At 41.0% G+C, this 22,196-nt stretch overlaps 1 protein-coding gene across 1 annotated transcript; it reads left to right on the top strand.

Annotated features, from left to right (window-relative positions):
* Nucleotides 1-529: 529 nt before the first annotated feature.
* On the top strand, nucleotides 530-16,661 carry ZKSCAN2 (zinc finger with KRAB and SCAN domains 2). Its single transcript, XM_090277711.1, has 7 exons — nucleotides 530-1,065; nucleotides 2,006-2,183; nucleotides 3,376-3,467; nucleotides 7,964-8,090; nucleotides 10,409-11,089; nucleotides 12,799-13,287; nucleotides 15,571-16,661. The coding sequence occupies exons 1-7, from the start codon at nucleotides 673-675 to the stop codon at nucleotides 16,485-16,487; spliced, it is 2,877 nt and encodes a 958-aa protein (XP_090133837.1). The 5' UTR covers nucleotides 530-672; the 3' UTR covers nucleotides 16,488-16,661.
* Nucleotides 16,662-22,196: the final 5,535 nt, after the last annotated feature.

Genomic DNA, 22,196 nt, shown 5'->3' on the forward strand with positions numbered 1-22,196 from the left:
CCAGCGCCCTCCGCGCAGTCCGCGGGCGGAGAGGACACGGCCGCGCCTGGCGAGCCGGCATCCGCCCCCTGGGAGGGCTGGCTTGGTCCCCGCGGCTGCTCTCCCCTCAGGAGCGTAACCGCTTCGCGGCCTTTCCTCGGCGTGCGGAGGACTGTTAGGTCTCCTCGGGCCTGAAAACCCGGCACCTGCCCCGGAAACCGCACCGACACCGACCACCGCAGCGGCCTGGGTGCCCTTCCCTCCGCGAGACTGGACCCCAGGGCCCTGCGGGGTCCGCGCGTCCTGCCTCTCCCCAGCCTGACTCTGGGTATCCGGCACAACCCCTGCGAACAGGGCTGTGCGCCCCAGCCCAGCCTCCCTTCAGTCCCCTTGATTTTATGCCAGCCCTCTTGCCTCGCCTTGTTCTTCCTGGCTCTTAAAGAGGTGCAACCTGGACAGCCACGTCGCGGGAACGTACCTTGTTCGGAGAGAAAGCCCCGTGTGAGGACTTAAGGGTGCACGTTTTCCGTTTCGACGGCCGACAGTATTTGATTAATTTTTCTGATCAGCCTGGAGTACCTGTTCAGACTGACTGCCGGTTTCCCTCCCCGGCTCCCCACGTGTCCATGAAGCAGGTGCAGTTTATTTGAGTCTGCTTTGAGCTGGATGTGAAGCTGACTCTGGGGTGGGACCATGGACCCTCAGACAGACGCTCTTCTGGAAGCTGAGGGGTGTCTGATAATGAAGGTGGAGCAGGACCCCGGGTGGGCATCGGAGCCGGGTCTGGAAGGGCCAGGGAGCTCGGAATCGGAGACCTTTCGCAAGTGCTTCCGGCATTTCTGTTATGAGGATGTGAGCGGACCCCACGAAGCTTTCAGTAAACTCTGGGAACTTTGCTGCCGGTGGCTGAAGCCAGAAATGCGTTCCAAGGAGCAGATCCTTGAGCTGCTGGTCATTGAGCAGTTTCTCACTGTTTTACCGGAGAAGATCCAGGCGTGGGCACGGAAGCAGTGTCCGGAGAGTGGAGAGGAGGCGGTAGCCCTGGTGATACGTTTGGAGAAAGAGGCTGGAAGACTAGCACAGCAGGTGAGAGGGCATTTTTTTAGAAAGGAGTGGGTAGGGCCTGTGTGCACCTCAGAACATGCTCATTATGGAAGGATAGTGGTATGTACTAATGAAAGAAAGACCTTTGAAGTGAATCTACTTGAAAGGGAATCGGAATTTCATCATATTAAGTAGAACAAAAGCTTTGGTTGAAATATCTTGTAAATCAAACTGAACAGTATTCATCTAAATACTTGTTTCAAGTCTTTGGCATAATGTTTCCCAAAAAATTCTGTTGAGAGAATTTATGCTTCACAGGGCTTGACTTTCCCAGCTTGATCCGTAAGAGGTCTATAGGGATAGAGGGGATGGGAGTTAAGGACTTAAGCAGTTATCCCAGGGTCCTCTGTAATCCTTTACTATTCCAATCAGTGTCTTCTTCTGAAGTGTCCTCAAGGCTATCATCCTGTCACTCTTCTCCAGTTTAACTGCCAGGTCTTCATTTGTCAGTGGCTTTCAACAGCCCTTCCATTAACCTCATGATATCCTGCAAGATTCACAGGATTGCATTTGTGTAAAGATCTGACTACCGACATGTTTCTGTGTTGGTCAAGGATAGAAACTAAATGTGGAGATTGTTTTCATTTCACTAGGGACTTTGTGTTCTGATAACTTACTTTTCTGTGAACCTAGTCAATATGAGGACTCAATGATATATCTATTCTAAACAAGAAGGCTCTGTATTTCACACCTGACAGATTTCCCTCTGCGTATTAATAAAGAGCACTCACCATTCCCTTATGTCCAGACTTAAGGACAGTTCTATTAACCCAGTGCCCTTGGAGACTCCATTGGGAATGGACTGAAATTTTCATTCCTTCTCACATCTTCTGTCCTTTGATATCTTCCCTGGGGGAATTTGGACCTCATCTGGCCCTCTTTTCCTCTTTTCTTTCATTATGGCTTTGGCTTTATTTCCCAGGTTTGCAGTCCTGTGCACTCAGAGAAACAAGCCCCACTTGGAGCAGTGTGGGATGTGGCAGACTTTCAGCCAGAGGCCCAACCCAGAGTGATGTCTCAGGAAGAAGCTGGAAGCCTGAACTCAGGACACCAGGAGCAGCTGAACCCAAAAAGAGAGCATTGGCTCTTATCCAAGCATGGTAAGAACTTAGAAGATGCCCAATGCAGACCATGGCAGATATATATTTAAACTTAATTTGTCTAATGTACAAAACCCCTCACCAAGAGGCAAGATCCACTACAACATACCCTACTTCCATACCTCTCCCAAAAGTTATATTATGATAGAATGCATTGCAAATGTTAATAGTTTCTGCATTTTATGATATGTGTTCATTAGCATCTAAGTTCCCTGGTCACGTGGATTAAATGCTCCTGGTTGCTTTAGCTGATAAGCTTAGTCCAGTAAATTCCTGGTGTTGTTTGGTTCTGCCATCTCAGGGTGGTAAGGAATTCCAAAAGTGGAAAGGTTTGTTCTGTTGAGGTACTTGGGATGTGGAGGACAGAAAATTTGAGGAATAGGTATCTCAGAAAGGTGAATTCATTCTAAAAGAAGACCTGTGATTTCAGCCATGTGTGCCTAAGGGGAATAATAGGTTTCCAAAAATGTGATTTGATTTGCTTCTGTAGAAAGCAGTGGAGTAAGCATTTGAATTTTTGGTCACAGTAATATTTATTACGGAAGTTTCTTCTAAATATTCAGTTCTACAGTAGAAGTTAAGACCACAGACTGTGCTATATATACATTTGTATATCTTCATTCCATTTTTTGAGGGGTGTGTTACCTATATTGTCCAGGACCATATAACTTCTTTAGCATACTAAAGGGGATTAACTTAGGCTAGATATTGCAAACTGGTCACTTACATGCCAGGTCATACTTGTTTTATTTCACCTACAGAGGAGGGTTTTTGGTTAGAGGGTTTTGTTTGTTTAATTCTCAAGTTTTAAGACTTTAGACAATTTACACAGAAGTCCAAATTTCTGGCTTTTCTTGAAAACATTAGAAGCTTAGCTATTCCAGGGCCATAGTCTCACAAGGCAGCATCAACTGGGGCTGAGCATTGCTGTATCCTTTCAATGCGACATGTGCTCCAACATGCCATACCTGGCCCCTTTCATGATGCACCGTATCTGCTTATTCCCTAAAAGCATTGGCATTTGTGAGTCCTCCTTTAGGTTACCACAGTTTCGGGCATAGTTCTGAACTTGTTCTGAAAATGATCAGTTTGTATTTGTTGGCTTTTTTTTACACACTCATTTCTTAAGAGGATGAGCAGCATGAATTAAAGGGCCAGAGGCCAGAACATTACTTGTTTCTTTCTCTTACAGCTCAGTCTTCTCCCTGGGTTCTGATCCCTGCAGAAGAATGGAACACTATAGGTCAGGAAGCTACAACCACAAAACTTCCTGTTGGGTCTCAGGTAAATCATATTGTTCTCTCTGACCTTCCTTTATAGAGTATTCAGTCAAAATGATTTCCTGGGCCTCACGGTCCTCAATTTTTTTACTTACACCAAAAGACTGTTTCCCCCTTGTTCCTTTTCCAGAAAAGACTGGATCTGTTCTGTGTAATGGGATAACTTGATTGATTTTCTCATAGGATTTTTTTTTCTATCTTTTTTTAAGTATATTTTATTGATTATGTTGTTACAGTTAGTCCCAATTTATTTTCCCTTTGCTCCCCTCTGCCCAGTACTGCCCCTCCCTCCAGCAATCCCACCCCCCTTAGTTCATGTCCATAGGTCGTTCATATAAGTTCTTTGGCTTCACCCTTTCCTATATTATTCTTAACGTCTCCCTGTCTATTTTGTACCAACCATTATACTTCTTAATCCCTGTACCATTTCCCTATTTTTTCCCCTTCCCCCACCCATCTGATAACCCTCCAAATGATTCCCATACCTATGATTCTGTTCCTATTCTGGTTTGTTTAGTTGGATTTTGTTTTTATGTTTTAGATTCAGTTGTGGATAGTTGTGAGTTTGTTGTCATTTTAATGTTCATAATTTTTATCTTCTTTTTCTTAAATAAGTCCCTTTAACATTTCTTATAATAATGGCTTGGTAAAAAAAAAAAAAAAAAGAAAAGAAAATAATGGCTTGGTGATGATGAACTCCCTTAGCTTCACCCTGTCTGAGAAGCACTTCACCTGCCCTTCCATTCCAAATGATAGCTTTGCTGGATAGAGTAATCTTGGTTTTAGGTCCTTGCTTTTCATCACATTGAATACTTCATGCCAGTCCCTTCTTGCCTGCAAAATTTCTTTCGAGAAATCAGCTGATAGTCTTATAGGCACCCCTTTGAAGGTAACTCTCTGCTTTTCTCTTGCTGCTTTTAAAATTCTCTCTTTATCTTTAACCTTCGGCATTTTAATTATGATGTGTCTGGGTGTGGTCCTCTCTGGGTCTAGTTTGTTTGAGACTCTCTGTGCTTCCTGGACTTGTATGTCTATTTCCTTCGCCATATTTGGAGAGTTTTCCTTCATTATTTTTTCACATATGTTTTCAATTTCTTGCTCTTCCTCTTCTCCTCTGGCACCCTATGATTCATATTTTGGTTGTTTAAAGTTGTCCCAGAGGTTCCTAAGCCTCTCCTCATTTTTTTCAATTCTTATGTCTTCATTCTGTACTGGTTGACTGTTTTTTTCTTCTTTATGTTCCAAATCATTGATTTGTACCCCAGTTTCCTTTCCTTCACCATTAGTTTTGTGTAACTTTTCCTTCATTTCATTTAGCATAGCCTTCACTTCTTCCTTTCTGCCTTTGCCATACTTAAGAATATCTGTCAAGTCTGTGAGCATCTTTATTTCACCAGTGAATTGAACTCTGCGTCTGTTAGGTTGGCTATATCCTCATCACTTAGTTCTTCCGCTGGAACCTTGATCTGTTTCCTCTTTTGGGCCATAAAGGTATCACCTGTATAACATGGTCCTTCTATAACACAGTTAGAAAGTTGGTGAAACCCCCCATATAACACAGTAGTACTTCTATGACACAGTTTTGCTCCAACACAATATGACTGTAGAAGATATTCAAGAATTGCTGGTAGAAGAAGAAACTGTTGAAGCAATTTTGGTGGAATGACATCTGGAATGTGCCAAGATAACTTAGGGGACCATAGCACTGATGAAAACAAAGAAATTAAACAGTTTACTCTAAAAAGCATAAAGAAAGGCCTAGACTTAGCTGAACAGTTAGAGTCATAATTCTTAAATGAAGATCCTTGCACTGAAAGGAGCACAAAGTTTAAGAGAGAACTTCAAAAGTGCTTATCGCCGTACAACTAAATTTATGAAGATCTCTCAGCTAAAGTAAGCAATCTAAAGTAACAGATTTTTTGGCAAAAAGTAGAGCATAGATATCAAGATAATCTGAAGAAAGTTCAAAGGGTAAGGATATCTTGTCAAAAAGAAAACACATTCAGTTAATGGAGCTTAGTAGTGATGATGAAGAAAACATTGCTTAATTCATATTAATATGCAATACTTCTGATGAAAATTGCTTTAATAAAGATATTTCTCTTAATTATAAAAATATAGTTTTTTTTAATTTTTGGAGCCTAACCCCCCTTTTTGTACTAGGTCTTTGTTTCCTGTAACACAAATTTGCATAACACAGTATTTGTTAGGAACCTAACAACCGTCTTATATGGAGGTTACCTGTATTTCTCTGTCTTTTCATTTTGACAGGCTCCCATGTTTGTTTGCCTCTGTGTCTTAGGTAGAGCTGTCATACCTGTTATATTGTAAGGTGTGGAGCCTTAGGTATTCATCAGTACAGGGCGACCCATTTCACCACGTTGTGATGCTGTATGTGGAGGAGGGGTCTGAGGGGGAACAATGCTGCTTGCTCAGCTCTTGCCCCTTTTTCAGGCACTCCTCCCACTTTCCATATGGTACTGGTGCCCCTCTAGCTATTGTCCTGCCCATTGTTCCCAGAATGGGTGGGTCTGCAGATGTTCTAGGATAATGTGGGCCCTTTAAACAAGTGGACTCTGTTAAAAGACTGACAATTTCTTCCTCCGCCCAACCCCTACTGATTTTCACAAAAGCAATGAAGCTTTATTTTCCTTAGTGCTGAAGCTATGAGCTGCATGGTCTGATCTGGTGCTGGGAGCACTCCCCAGGTCTCCCTCCCTACTTTTTAAAATGTGTGGCTCCGCTTTCCACTGGCCTACTGCTGCTGCCACCGCCACACATGTCCTCTCTGCCTCGGCCTCCACCCCTCCTACCTGTCTGGATGAGTAGTTCTTCTTTATATCTTTGTTTGTTGGACTTCCATGCAGCTTGATTTTCTGGAACTTCTGGTTGTCTCTAGTTTTGAGATAGTTGTACTGTATTCCTTCTTAATTGTAGAGGGAGACACAGTATGTCTATCTAGGCCTCCATGTTGGCTGGAAGTCCCTCTCTTAGGTTTCTTTATAGTAGCTTCTGCTTCATTTGGCACATAATGTACAAGGTCTGTCCAGAGAGTATCAAGCCTTGGAATAAGAAAAATAGAGTCATTTCTTGAAGAAGATACAAGATACAAAAAACATTGTACATAGGACAATGATGCCTCAGTCCCCATCAAAGTAGGCACCTGGAGACTTCACAGTTCTTCCAGCGTCTCTTCCACTGTTCAAAACACTCTGAAAAATCTTCTGTTGGAATCACCATCAGCTGCTCCATCCTGTTTTCTGAATCTAATCGACAGTCTGAAGTCTCTTTCCTTTCAAAGGTGATTTTAGTTTTGGGAAAAGCCAGAAGTCACAGGGCATCGCATTCTGGGCTTAGGGGGGCTGAGATCAAATCTGGGTGATTTGATGTTTCGCAAAAATATTGCACAAGACATGATATATAAGCAGGTGTGTTATCGTGATAAAGCTGCCAATCATCAGTTGCCCACAGCTGTGGCCATTTTTGTCACATTGCATCTCTCAACCAATGAAGAACATTGAGGTAGTACTCCTTATTAATTGTTTGGCCTAGAGGGGCATACTCGTGATGGGCAACACCTTCCCAATCAAAAACACCGTTAACATGGTCTTGATCTTGCTGCATCTTGGCCAAGCCTTCTTCAGGCATGGAGAACCAGGCGACTTGCACTGGGACGATTGCGTCTTTGTTTCATAGCCGTAGAGCTATGATTCATCTCCAGTTATGACCTTCTTGAGGAAATTTGGTTCATTGGTAGCTGTTTGAATCAAGTCATTAGCAACTGCAGCATGGCTTTCAATCTGCTCTGATAGCAGAAGCCATGAAACACATTTTGCCATAACACATTTCATGCCAAGATTCTGCATCAGAATCTTGGACAGAGTAGATTTTGGAATCCCCACATCAGATTCTAGTTTTCACATTGTCAGCCACCGATTTTTGTTGATTGCACCTTGTACATGTTCAACATTCTCAGGTGTTCTGCTTGTTGCAGGCCTTCCAGAACATGGATCACATTCAATAGATTCTCAACCACCTTTGAGGCATTTGTGCCACACTTTATTTGCACTGCACTCATTGTATCATCCCTAAAAGACTTCTGAATCATCCAAATAGTTTCTGTGAAGGAATGTTCAACCTTAATGCAAAATATGGTGCAGATTTGTTGCTCTACTCACTCAGTCATTTTAAATGCAACAGCCATACAGTACACATGCTCACTCAACAGCGTCCACCACCCCTACTAACTAGTACAGTGCAGTCATCATTGTTCATGCATGAGCATTCCATTCGACTCTTCTTGGCTGCCAGGTTACATGGATGTCACACAAACCTTTCTCATTATATTAACAATGGCTGGACTTTTCCCAGACAGACCTGTCATGCACTTGGTTCCTTGATTTTAATTCTCAAAGGCCCTATGTGCATCATTCAGTCTTGCTCATCCTTCAAAGACCCATGTGGTTATCTTGGTAGTCATTGCTGTTAGTGTTGTTACAGGGACCAGTGAAAGATGTCCACACGGCAAGAGGTTTTTCCTACAAAAAGAGTGTGCATCAGATTCCTGCTCACAGAAACATTTACCAGGATAGTAGAGAAGAGAGTGTTGGGAACATGGTCTCCCTGGGTAAGGATTCTTTCCCTTTTCAGATAAAAGATTTGGGGATTTCTAACATATTTGTTCTGCTGATGATAAAATAGTTATAGATGTTAACACTTAAAGGACTTTCATGGGTTGTCTAATCATTTTTCATTCTAGCTTACCAGACCTTGTAATCACTTACCCATGTTCTCTTGCCTCACTCATCCCTTTCTTCTAGTTTAAAATTTATATATATATATTCTTATAAGTTAGCAATTAAAACATTAGAGAGGTATTATATATGACTGTCATTTATATAATTTAAATGTAAACTTATACACATTGACTAGTTGTTTTTAACAATAGTAAACCCAACAGTTTTCACAGAGCCTGACACATGGGTGGGTGCCTAGCAAATATTTGTTGGGTGAATGGAAATCTTATAAATGGAAGAAAAAATTTTTAATTCAATAACCTCAATAACATGTTGTGAATTATTTAAATAGCACAAATTTACAGGCACACATCACCACTGAAATGTCACTTCAACAGCAAACCTCTGCTTCAGCAGTAGGGCTAAACATGGTTATTCATATGTAATCCAAAAGTCAAAGAGTACTTATAAATAAAATTATAGGCCTAAAATGTGCGCTAATACACACTATGGATACTCTGTGCTGTCTAATAGGGTAGCCACGAGCCACATATGGCTATTTAAATTTATAAAATTAAAGTTAAAAATTCAGTTCCTCTGTGGTGGTAGCCACGTTTAAGGAATTCAGTAGTGTAGCTGCATTGGACAGTACAGTTACAGAACATTCCCATTATCGCAGAAAGTTCTGTCAGACAACACTACACATAGATACTAACATATAGGAATTATAAAATGGACCGTATCAAACTGAATAATATAAACCAACAATTGTTTATGTATTGATAAGAAAGCAATTTTTTTAAAATGATAACTTCAGACCAACTGATGACACACCAGTAACAAAGCACTCTTTCCAAAACAGCAAGTATCCCAGCTAGTTGTGTGCAACCAGACATTTACCTAGCTGTGTACACAATGGATGTTTCCTAGTGTTGTCTTGGATCACACAGCATCCAGACCTAGTAAATGCTGCATGAGTGGGATAGGGACCATACTTTAAGAATACAGCTTTAACCCAGCACCTTCACATATAGTTATAGAATAGTAAAGACCCAGGCCCAGAGACACCTGCCCCAATTTTTTTTATCATAGATTGCAAACTAATGGCTCATGGAATAAATCCAGCCTAAACACATATTCTGGCTTTGCACAGAGTTTTAATTAAAATTTAGATTGTAAGTCTGGATTTCCCATATCTCTTGAAAACTTAAATGCGTGGACCCACAGTGGCTCTCACAAAATAAGGGAACTTGTGCTGAACTGCCACTGTTGTCACTCCTGCCATCTCATACAGTTACATTGCCAGCTTTGTCGTTATAGATACTGAGCTTTCATTGTCCCTATGCTTACTTCTCACATGTAAAATAAAGAGCAAACCTCCAATCCCAGAGTTCTTTCAGAAGGGGTTTGATTTCATGCTGCTTATCTAGGAAAATTCTGTGAAGCTTTTTTGTGTGTTACCTAGAGAAGAAAACTAAATTTTATTACAGACTTTTGGCGCATTGGATACTTTACAGATAATCATTTATTTAATATTCCTAGCACCTCTTTGAATAGATATATGCCCTAGGAAACTGAGGCTCAGAGAGATTAAGAAACTTCCCTAGTCAAAAAGTAAAGTGTTGGAGCTAGGATGCACATTTAAGACAGGTTGCTTTCTACGGTATTGTAAGTCTCGGTTTGCTTCCCTATTCTTACATCGCTTTCCTATTTAGCTAGATGGATATGTCCAGAAATTCTTGACTTCTCATCTCTCGTAGCTCAGTATGTATGTATGTGTGTGTTGTTGGAGTGGGGAGGTATAGGGAGCAGATATAAGCACACTATTTTGTAAGTAACAAGCACTGGTTAGGAGCATACTTTGAACCTAATGCAGTGTTAGATACTGTGAGGGAATCAAAGCTAATAAAATGTTTTTTACCTTTAAAGGTTTTCCTTTAAGAACCAGCTGGGGAAATAAGTGCTATGTACATGGGAAGTAAAATGATAGTGTAAGGGAGTAGATGATTGTGCCAAAGAACTTGTGTAATGATAACTACAGTGTCCACTATGATGGTTGAGGAGGGCCCTAGAATAAAGGTGTTTGGACAAGTCTTTTGAAGGACTGGTGTGAACAATGGTCCAGGAGAGCATGCTGCAGCAGAAGGTTGGGGCATGCAGTAATGAATGACCTCTATGTCTAGTATGAAGTATGTTTCTCTTACTATAGGAAGTACAGTATCTACTTCTAACAAGATAGCCCAGGTGGAACAAAGAAAGGAACCATGGACTATAGGTCTACATTCCTCTAATAAAAGGAATATTCTGCAAAGCAGCTACATCAAGGAAAAGTCAGTTCATGCTATTCAGGTTCCTGCAAGGAGTGCAGGGAAGATGTGGAGAGAGCAGCAACAGTGGGGCTTAGAAGATGAAAAGATAGCTGGTGTGCATTGGAGCTATGAGGAAACGAAGACTTTCCTTGCAATTCTCAAAGAGTCTCGATTTTATGAAACACTTCAGGCTTATCCCAGAAACAGCCAGGTGTATGGTGCTGTAGCTGAATGGCTGCGAGAGTGTGGCTTCCTTCGAACCCCGGAACAGTGTCGGACCAAGTTCAAAAGTCTCCAGAAGAGCTACCGAAAAGTGAGAAATGGCCATGTGCTCGAGCCCTGTGCCTTCTTTGAGGACATGGACGCATTGTTGAATCCTGCAGCCCATGCATCATCCACTGACAAGCCAAAGGAAATTGTGTCTCTCCCTAGACTAAAGAGAATTGGTGTCAGTGCTAAAGAACAGGTCAGTGTGATGGAGGAGGAAGCCATAGAAGAATCTGATGGTAAGGAAACAGGCATTGAATTTATCCGGAAGTCTGAGATCCGTGGTACGCCTGTCTTGTTTCAGAACCTGAGCGGTAAGAATTGTGCTTTTTGTTTGGTTTGAAAATGGATGATGCAGTCTTGTGGAAAAAGAAGAGTTCTGGGGAGTGATGTCAGGCATACTTTGTCTCCAATCACTGGTAACATAGCTAGAAGTATTCTCAGGGATCTGTTGCTGCCCCCAGTGCAGTCAGTACAGCACTGAGTGGCCGTGGAAGGTTCTTTTGAGGTTAGAGCACAGCATGGATTTTGAGTACTTCAGGCTTGTGGAAGGAAGAGAAATGGAGTTAGAGGGTTCTAAGTATCTACTACTATCTGAGAATCAGTGTAAAGTAGTCAAGTGCATTAGACTGTAGTAAAGCTAAGTCAAAGGTACATTATTAGACTGAAATAACCAGTGAAAGACTACATAACTAAAAAAAATAGTAAAAAAAATGAAATTCTAAAAGAAGAGAAAAAGGTAAATATAAATCCAAATATATCTTTAATTATAAACTTAAAAGACTGTCATACATTTAAAAAACAACTATATGATGCTTACAAGAGATACATCTTAAATATAATAACACAGGGACATTGAAATTAAAAGGACAGAAAAAGATATATTACATACCATATAAAAGAAAGCTGGTCTTGTAATTTGGAGGCTGGGACATGCAGGACTAAACTGCCAGTTAATAACTGTGTGACAGTAGACATATCATGTAAGTACTTTGAGCTTCAGTTTTCTTATCTGTAAAGTATGACTGAGAATGTCAGAGTTATTAAGTGAGATGATATACATGAAGGCATTCTGCAAATGTTAAAATGCAATAAAACATTGCCTGATATCACTGTTAGTAGTATTTCTCTACTCCATCTTATAAAAAGGTAAGTTCTTAGGTAGAACAGAAAAATAAATCAGGCAGGAGAGCTGCGAGTGTACGCATGACTGTACCTGTTCAAAAGAAATAGATGTCAGAAGAAAGATGGGAAGATGCATTATGCATGCACAGGTACTCACCAATCTGGAAGTCCATAGATTTGAGGGTGGGGCTCTTGGAATGGTCTCAAATATGGGAATCCAGTGATAGAAGTGGAAGAGACCACCCAGGGAAATGAGGATAGAAATGACTTTTTCCAACTTACAAGACACAAAAAGCATAGTTTAACAAACTATATTTCAGCATATCCTAAAAAGTTTTATTCTGCTATAAAAGCAGAACATCTGCTTGTCTTACAGAACATTTCATCTCTCATAGTAGAGGACTTAGTGATACCAAAAACTACTCTGAACATAGTTCTGCTCTTCAAGGAAGACTGGTTTAAAAAGTGATAGGAATTTGGGGGGAAAGTTCCTACTGGGTGTCCCGGTTCATTATTCTTAACTGGACTTAGTTAATCACCAAAGCAATGTCAGATCGGGGGACTGCATTTTCACTCTACCAAGTAAACTGAGATAAGTTTATCAATTTTAGTTAAAAATTCTGCTGGGATTTTTTACTATATAGATTCATCTAAGAATTGATACCTGTGCAACTTGAGTCTTCCCATCCAGAAATATAGTATCTCTTCACTTTTTAATAAAATATAGATTTTTATATAGACCTCATTTTTGGTAAAGCTTATACCAGGCATACCATAGGTCCTGTTGCTACTGAGAATGAGATTTTCTTTCTTTTACTTCTTATATATTATATTGTGATATTGTATAGAGCCTACAGACCATTTTCTTATAACTTTGAACTTTATCATTGAATGGCAGGTGTACACTGGGGCTATGAAGAGACCAAGACTTTTCTTGATATCCTCCATGAGACTCGGTTTTATGAAGCACTTCAGTCTTGTCATAGGAAAAGCAAATTGTATGGGGCTGTGGCTGAACAACTGCGGGAATGTGGGTTCCTCCGGACACCAGAACAGTGCAGGACCAAGTTCAAAAGCCTTCAGAAAAGCTACCGCAAAGTGAAAAATGGTCATGTGCTAGAATCCTGTGCTTTCTACAAGGAAATGGATTCCCTGATAAACTCTCGGGCATCTGTCCCCTCCACTAACACCCCAGAAGTTTCACCACTCTTAAGGCAAAAAAGAGAGGATATTGAGATTGAACCACAGGGACCTACAGGCTGGGAACCTGAGGAGACCTCACAAGAGGCATTAATAGAGGATTCTGACAGCGAGAGAATGAGTGAGGAAGAAATTGTACAAGAGTCAGAGTTCCAGGGACCTCCAGGTCTACTGCAAAGCCCACGTGGTAAGGATCATCAAGGGGGTGTGATCTAAAAAAGAGTAAATGTGACTTACTGAAAAATTAGTAGATTGACATGTCATTCAGGGGTATTTGTTCATTAAGCAAATATTTGAGTGTCCTGTTCTGTTTGAAGGACAGTATATAGCAATGAAAAAAAGAAAGTGTCTGTGTTCATGGTGCTTTTATTCTAGAAAGGAGCTTACATTATAACGATTCAGTCTTTGGGATCTCAGCCTTAGTTTTTTCTGTATGGGTCAAGCAGTGTTCTATATCTCCTGAAAATACTCTGGGGAAGAAATTTTGGAATCATACATGAGAAAAAACTCGAAGGAGGTGTGTCAGTAATCCCAGAACAGAAATGTTTCAGTGATGTGTGATGTGTATGAGAAAAAGCACAGGCAGAGACCAAATGAGAGAGAGAAGCTTTATCCTGGTTCTCAGTTCTACCTGTTTATTTCTCACTGATGGCTGGAAACCCTCATGGGCATCTCATCAGACTTAAAATTTTCAAAAGTAAAATCACCATCTTCCTTCCCACACCATGGCTCTTCCCTATGTCCTACAGGTCATCCAGACTGAAAACTTTAGAGATAGTTTTGATGCCTTCTCTCTCGTTATTTATACCCATGCAGTAACACTTTCTTTTTTTCCAACTATTGTAGAACTTTTATCTGTCACCTACCCGAGCCCATACCCTAGTTTAGTCTTTGTGTCTGTTGCCTGGACTATAAAGGTCTCCACACCAGTTTTCTACATCAGTCTTGTATTAACGTTCCACAGCCATCCTTAATCTGAACTCTTATCTTTCTGTCCTTACCCATTATTGTGTCCCGTCCAAAACTCTGTGCTCATTCAAAATAAACATTAGAGAAGGAGGAAATTCCTACACATGCTCTCTGGTAGTATTTATGTGGGAAATTGGAGTATGAAGGCTGAAATTGTTAAGTCCTACATAACCCTGGTTTTGACAACTTCGAAACAAAGTTCTGTGGTATAATCTACTGTGAACCTTGTTTTTTAAGTTGAACTCCAGATCTGTCATCAAATTATCAGGTTCTAACTGAGCCAACTACTAGACTGTGACTTCCTCTAGACCACAAAGCAATGTTAGCCCCAATCAGAATGCTTTAAAAGAACTGCTAAATGAACAATGACATTGTCAGGGCTTTCTACTTGTTAATGGATTGATTGATGACTTCCTCCTCCCCACAGCCCATGCCACAGCTGCCCCACTTGGGACAGAGGGCTGTCAGCAGTTTCAACTCAATTATGTGGAAGGAAAATAATGTTGCATCTGGCAAGTAGAAGTGAAGCAATATAGCAAAATGCTTACAAACAAGGGTTTGATAATAAACCAAGCCTGAATTGGGCATCAGTTACACAGCTTTTGAAATATTTATGGATGAAATAATACAATGCCTGGGATTTGCTTCCAAATAGTCTGGGTAGAGGGAACAGGGAGTGTGTGGGAATAGAGATGAGCAAGATAGGCAATGAGAAATCATTGTTAAAATTGGTGAGTGGTTCATGGAAGTTCATTGTACATACAATTTTCTACCTTTCTGTATGTTTGAATTTTTCATAGTAAAAAGTTAATACAGGACTACATAATTAAGTGACCAGGACAGAGTCATAATCAGAGCTGTCTGATTCCAAAGATTGTATCTCTTCAACATTTTATGCTCAGAGAACTTCTTGGAAAAGCTGGAATCTAAGATGTACCTTGTAGTGAACATGGGCTATAGATGAAAGAGTGAGGACAAGATCATTCTACTTTGTGGAACAGTGAGAACTAAGGTTGAATTAGTGTGGTCTGTGAGGGAGACAGCCAGAAAAATAAACAAGAACATTCTAGGAGAAGAAAGAGTACTCTTTGGTAGGATATGATTAGATATTGATGAACTTAAAAAGTTCATTGATGAATTTGGGCTTGATCACTAGAATCTACTCTAAACACTAGTGCACTTCAATGTATTTTAGGATAGAAGTGAAAGGATGTATTAAAGTGGAACTTCAGGGAGATAAACCAAGTTAATCAGGATATGGATGAGGAATAATGGCTTGGATTACAATTCAATTCAGAAGACATTTCCTGAGGCATACTTTGAACTGGGTGTTATTATTGGCTATCTTTGAAACTGAATGAAAATAAGGCATAATGAATCAGAGAAGAGTAACAGGACTTGAAACCAGTGAAGTGTACTGGGATCCTAACAGACGAAGCCATGAAGGCCATGTTTATGTTAATACAAACATGCTCTGAAATTTTTATTGTCTTTTTTTCAGATTTTGAAATTGGTGGTAGTATCCAGGAGGATGCAACGCAGGTAATATTTAAGGATACAGAGCGGCACAGGGCATTAATAGAAAAGTCTAAAAGAGTTGTTTCCCAGAATACTGATCCAGGTAAATATAAAAAGGTATGCATCTCAGGAAGACAATGGGAAAACCATCAAGGAATCAGACAGGGAAAAGTGATGTCTCAGCCTAGAGATCTAGGAAAAGCTGTAGTGTATCAAAGGCCTTTCATGGGAAAGAGGCCCTATAGACTTCTCAAGTACGGAGAAAGCTTTGGAAGGAGTACTCGTCTTCTGTACCGGATGACCCACCAGAAGGAAAATTCTTATAAGTGTAGTGTCTGTGGGAAATGCTTTGGTAGAAGCAGGAGCCTAATCAGACACCAAGGAATACACACGGGAGAAAAACCTTTTAAATGTCTTGACTGTGGGAAAAGCTTTAATGACTCCTCAAACTTTGGTGCCCACCAGAGAATCCACACGGGGGAGAAGCCCTATGGCTGTGGAGAGTGTGGAAAGTGTTTTAGTCAAAACTCGAGTCTCATCATACATCAGAGAACCCACACAGGTGAGAAACCCTATCAGTGTGGAGAGTGTGGTAAAAGCTTCACCAACAGTTCTCATTTCAGTGCCCACCGCAGGGTCCACACTGGTGAGAATCCCTACAAATGCATGGATTGTGAAAAGAGTTTTAATAACTGTACACGATTTCGAGAACATTGGAGAGTGCACACTGGAGAGAAGCCCTATGTGTGTGCCCACTGCAGCAAACATTGCAGTAAGAGTTCTGTTATGACCAAACATCGGGAGGTCCCTGTGAGAGAAAAGCTGCTACATCCTCCATCAATGTATTATCCTGAGAACCCACATAAGGGGAGGACTGATGACTTCAGGATGACTTTTTGATGATGATCTCTTCTCTTCCTCAATGCCCCTTTAGCCATCCTACCTTGATCTCACTCTTGGGATCTTTCTTTTCTTGGCTATAAAGTGTAATTCTCAAGATAAACTTGAGAATATAAATAAACTGAAGACTTAGATCCTGTTCTCACCTCTGCCTGTAACTTGACCAGTGCATTCCTCTCTATGTGTCTCACCTTTTCCTTTAATAAAGTGGAGAACATAAATTGTCTGAGTTCAGAATGGAGCTCTCTTCAATATGTCAAATCTACTGCTATGGGATTGCTATGTCCAGCAACATTTAAGATCCTTCTCTGTAGGTGAGAGTTGTTTTCAAGGAGATGACAAATGCTGCCACATGAGATCCTGGATGCAGCTTGACCACAGAGTTTCATGTTTGGGTAGAACTTTCAGGAGTCTGGTCAGAACTACATCAAGTTCATTTTAGTTTTGAAGATATTCACAAAGGAGACTAAAGATTTTATAGAGTCCATCAGAAGCCTGTTGCAGATTTTTGATGTCAAGAAGTTGATCCAGATAGCTAGGGTAGAATCCCTGTGTTGTCCCTGAAGTCATGTTAGCAATGCCTTGACCTTCATTGAGACAAAAAGCAATTGACCACCCATTATCCTCTGCATACCAACCTTTTCTTTCCCTGAAGACTGAATCCCCTTGGCTGCTGCTTTCCAGCCTATGAGAATGTAGTTCCTGTTATCACTTCCCATGTCCTACATTTAACTCTTTATGTTCTGGGTGCTCTTGTCCATCTCTTCTGAGCTATCACACCCTCCTCAGATTGACTAGGCTGCATGCTCATGTTGTGTCTTATTAAGATAAAGTAGGATTTCAGACACTTTCTAGTTCTCCCCTGTAACTTCTCTGGTTCTTATCTAGAACATGATGTATGTTGGATTTATGCCTCCCAACCTCACACTTTAATATTATATAATCATAGCTTTCTAAAACTTAAAAGGGGTAGAAAGAAGTAGAGACCTGAAACATTAAATATTTCTAAGACCAGTCAAACTCCTTAGGCCTGCTTGAGGTCAGATAGTCACCTTAGTCCAGACCAAGGGCTGTTTGTCAAATATTCTCTTTTCTGAGTTCTGTATCCTATTCCTAGGATCATGACGCGTACTGTAGGGCTGTGAGTAATTTGTTCAATTCTATAGTTCATTGAAAACAAATGTTTGCAGAAACTTCCAATCCAGAACATATTAGTGTTTTCTTCATTTACCTGTTTGTCTGAAAAATCTTTTTGATAACCCCCTAGCACTAGCCCAATAAATAGTGAAGGAAGGTTTCAGATGGATGGATAATTCATTCATTTCTGGAAGTTACAGATGAAACCCAGGAATTTGGTCATCCAAAGCTTGTTGCTTTAGGCAGGGAAATGTCATAGTTGGGTGGAAAGGTAACCAGAGTCGGGTAGGTTCTTCTTTTGATCTTACTGCCTTTCTTTAATCATATCCTCTCTTATTTGAACATATCTGGAGGTAATATTTTTCCTTTGACTATATTTTCAATCTGTTGAAACTTCTTCAGTAGAGTACCAAGAAGAGTAGGCAGTTACAGTGCCAGTATAGGGTATGGCCTTCTGGAAGGCAGGTGACTCAGGTAAACATTGATAAATGTTCTGATTTACATTTGCTGAAAATGTTATGCTTATTCACATCTGAATAGATTGATTTCTCTGTGTTGTTTGAATCATAGACTTAAGTGCAGCTTCGTGTTTGTAGTGTGCCTAGCACAGTAAGGTGTGTTAGTGCCAGCGGGCTTGTGCCTATATTGTGTAGATGTTCTGGAATTCCAGCTCTAGAGAAGGTGAACATTAATAGATGTCACCACTTAGTAACATGTACATAGGATTGATAATTATGTCAACTGGCATGTGATTCAGGAAAGATGTTCATAAATATTTATTAAGCACCATTATGTGTTAATGCCATGTTCTAGGCACAGTGAGGATACGAAAATGAAAACAGAGGCATGGTACCTTTGCTCAAGGAACTTGAATTATGATAGAGGAAGTATTATAGCAAAAGGTAATGCCAATTAATGCATGTAAGTCACACGAGTCAATGACTCAATCATGAGAAATGCATCTTCACTTGCAAAAGAGTTTTTCTAACTTGCCTAAAATCATGTTCTTTAGTTTTCTGTCTTTCAGACTTCCCTAGTGGCAGGGAAGGTTGAGACCCAATCCACTTCCAGTGGAACAAACTGATTCTGGTTTGGTCTCCTATGTCTGGGATCATGCTAAGGTGGAATTCAGGTTCTCCTACTGATGCTCCTAATTGTAAATGGACTGCTGAGACATGTATTAAATTAACTCACTGAAGTTTGTCTGTCCTTTCTGAGGAGACAGAGGTTCTGCCCACATTAGATAAGACTCCTTGCATTTTATCCTTTTTCAGCTGAAACATGGAAGTCCAAACGAATGATGTGTCTTATATCACATAGCACTGCCTTTATGACAATTCATTGGAATAGGCTTTTTTTTAGATCTCAGTACCAGGGGAAGCAGTTCTGCTTCTAAGCAAAAAAAAAAAAAAAAAGAAAAGAAAAAACACTGTGATTTTAATAACTTATATTTTTCTCTTTTTGTTCTGGCTGCTGCAAAGCTCAACAAAATTTACAACCTACCTTAACCAACTACCTAAAAACTATATGTATTTAATCCTGTCTTATTTCTTTGAAAATTGTCCCAAATCCTATTATTTTTAAAATGATACCAATGAACAAGACATTTTATTTTCTGACACCTTAACCCAAGGCACTTTGGAAACTGGCTTATACCTTGCCCAGGCTTCCTTTGTTACTCTCACAAATGCCTCCAGTTCTTAATGGTCACTTTATTACAAAAACAATCTAATTTACTCATCTGGAAGGAAACCTTGCTTCTTTAAAGAGGAAAACTTCACACATACACTTACAGCTCAGGGCCACCTGCCATGGAGAAATGAGCATTGGACCAAAAGCCAAAAAAGACAAGTTTTATTCTTGTTGCTGCCACTTACTGACTCATCCAACAGACCATAGCCTCTCTCTGGGTCTTAGGTCCTTATCTGAAGAGAGGTTGAACCCGATTGCCAAGCTTGCCCTGGCACTCGTGTTCTGTGAGGCTATGGCATGTGGAGTGGATGAGGAAGAGTTTACGAGACCAGGCTCCCCAGCCTGGCTCCCCACTGCAGACAGTGTCCGGGCCACACTGAGCCCGTTTCCTACTTCAGGCAGAGGGATGCTGCGCACAGCCCAGGAGCTTGCTCAGCAGAGAAGGAAAATATCACTCATGTCTTACAGGCACTCCTGAGTCACCTTGATAACCAATTGCAGACAGCTAGCTCAGTAAAGAAAGCCTATTTTGTGAGGTCTGGTGTCCAGTGATAGACAGGACTCAACTGTGAGGGAGCTGGGGAAGCCCCAGTGCAGGTAGTGTCTGAGTGACTGGTGTAGCTATAATAAGCCTTTACCTCTGTCTGAATGTCTTCCAAATATGTGTCTCTCTATTCATTGTTTTTATATTGATGTTCACTTAGATGTCTTCTTGAAAACATATATGTGAAATAAATGTCTGCAATAAATGACTCCCCTTGGTTTTTGCCATAATTTGAAAGGTGTCTTCTATTAAGGGAAAAGAGAACTTGTCTAAGAGGTAATAAAGCTGATCCCAGTAGCTAAAGAGAATTTCATCTTGTTCCAGTTCACTGCTCTCCCCCCACAGCTAGCGGGCTCTTTTTGTGAGTCCACAGCTATTCCTGTGCAGCTATTCTCCGACAGTGGCCATTGCCATTCTCCCAGATAATGGTTAGCTCTAATTCTAGGGTGGCATTAGCCTTGGGTTCACACCCTACATGTATCTTGGGGACCCACTCACCCACAGCCTTTTATGTTGGAACAAGACTCCACAATTTCCCCAAAGATACACAGTGTTGCTCTTCATTTACTATTTTGCTATAACGAGTTCCGGCTTCCACTTAGTCTTTTTTTCAGAACAATTCCAACTCCATGGGTCCTAGAGTCAATGTAGAGATTTTGTCACATGCTGAGCATGTATTTCCACTATATTCATGAACTGTAGGAAGAACCACAGGGTGGGTCACCTAAACATGAATTAACACTTCAGACAAAAGTGCATCTCTGGCCTGGATTTTATAAGCCTCTATTCTTCACAGCCGACTGCAGTAGTACTCAAGGTCCTCAAGAATTGTAACTGCTCAGTATCAGAGAGCCCCTGTAAGTTTCATATATTTTCACTGAGTAAACAGTCGCCACCTTTCTGCAGAAAGCTAAGATAAAGGCTCATAACATTTAGTGTCCTAAGTTCTCCCACAGAATTACTGACCTCCCATTTCATTACAGAGATTTAGATCTGTGAACTGACTCGGGCTAGGAATTAGGTGAGAGACTAAATCTCTTGAGGACCACAAATCTTCAATCCCTATAAACCAGTTAAACTTTAAGAGAGGAGAATGAATGCTTTGTATTCCAAGCACTTAAAGGAACATGGCTAGTCACAACCTCTAAACTCCATGATGGATTCAGGAACTTGAAAGGGAAACATGGCTTTGGGTTCCAAGAAAGGCCAATGCCTAAAGCCACTCTGACATGGTAGGACTCTGGAGGAGAATGGCAGTGTGGGATAGAGGGGGTGGGGGTGGGGACAAGACCTCAAAGGCCTCAGCCTTAAGGGTTGCTTGGATGCACCGCAGAACCTGGAGAGCATGCAGGTGTGCTTCGCATATAAGCTGTGGAATTGTTAGTAAAGGGCTCCTCTTTCAGGAACCCCCCTGCCTGGTCAAGTTCAATTTAGCGATAACACACACATCTGAGGACCACTCCCAACAGCGGCACCATGTGGCAGAGGCAAATGGCAGCACATCGGGCACAAAGTAAAAAGTTACATGAGAGTAGAAGATCAGCATACTTCCCTTTTGGATTGTGTAAGCTCTTGGAGTTCTTGGAAGATCTGGTGAGGGAAAGGTGCAAGAGTTTTATACCAGGCTTCCCAACAACATGGCATGTGATGGCTCAAGCTAATTCTGGCAAAAGGGAAGAAATCAGTACTTGTACTCCAAAGGTCTAGAGCAGGACATGCCCATTGCAGTAGGAAGAACACTATACTGTGCCAAAATTCTGGTCGAGTTCTGCCATTAGATCACTATGTAATTATAGCCAAATTATTCCACCTTTCTTGGTTTTGGGGGTGGACAGCATAAGTGCTTCCCAAGCCTTGCCCATCAAGAGGCCCAAAGAGCCTTATGAGAGTAGTTGACTGAGAAAATACATTTGTACCAAGTCGATTTAGAAACTCCATCCCCTTGCCCTAATTCTGTTACCTATAGGTTGCAAAACCATCAACTAGATGATAGTAGCAATAAATATAAGAGCTGACACATTGTCGACTCACAATGTACTAAGCATTGTGCTCATGCTTTACAAACATCATATTTTTAAATATGCTTTATTGATTATGCTGTTACAGTTGTCCCAATTTCTTTTCCCTTTGCTCCCCTCCACCCAGTGACCCCACTCCCTCCAGTTGTCCCTCCCTCCTTAGTCCATGCCCATTGGTTGTACGTATAGTTCTTCTCAACATCTTCCTGTCTACTCCATTCCCTCCTACTGTGCTTCTTAATTCCTGCATCATCTCCCTCCCTTTTCCCACTTCCCTCTCTCTGCTGACCTCCCCCCAATATGTTCCCCATACCTATA

This window comes from Furipterus horrens, unplaced genomic scaffold (genome assembly GCF_987537825.1).
Source record: "Furipterus horrens unplaced genomic scaffold, mFurHor1.1.pri manual_scaffold_5, whole genome shotgun sequence".
Lineage (NCBI taxonomy): Eukaryota > Metazoa > Chordata > Mammalia > Chiroptera > Furipteridae > Furipterus > Furipterus horrens.

Excerpts from the sequence above, each read along its gene's own strand:
- ZKSCAN2 (XM_090277711.1), top strand. The coding sequence starts at position 673 with ATGGACCCTCAGACAGACGCTCTTCTGGAAGCTGAGGGGTGTCTGATA. Across the intron at positions 2,184-3,375 it reads TTGGCTCTTATCCAAGCATG|CTCAGTCTTCTCCCTGGGTT; the intron begins GTAAGAACTTAG and ends TTTCTCTTACAG. Across the intron at positions 11,090-12,798 it reads CTTGTTTCAGAACCTGAGCG|GTGTACACTGGGGCTATGAA; the intron begins GTAAGAATTGTG and ends ATTGAATGGCAG.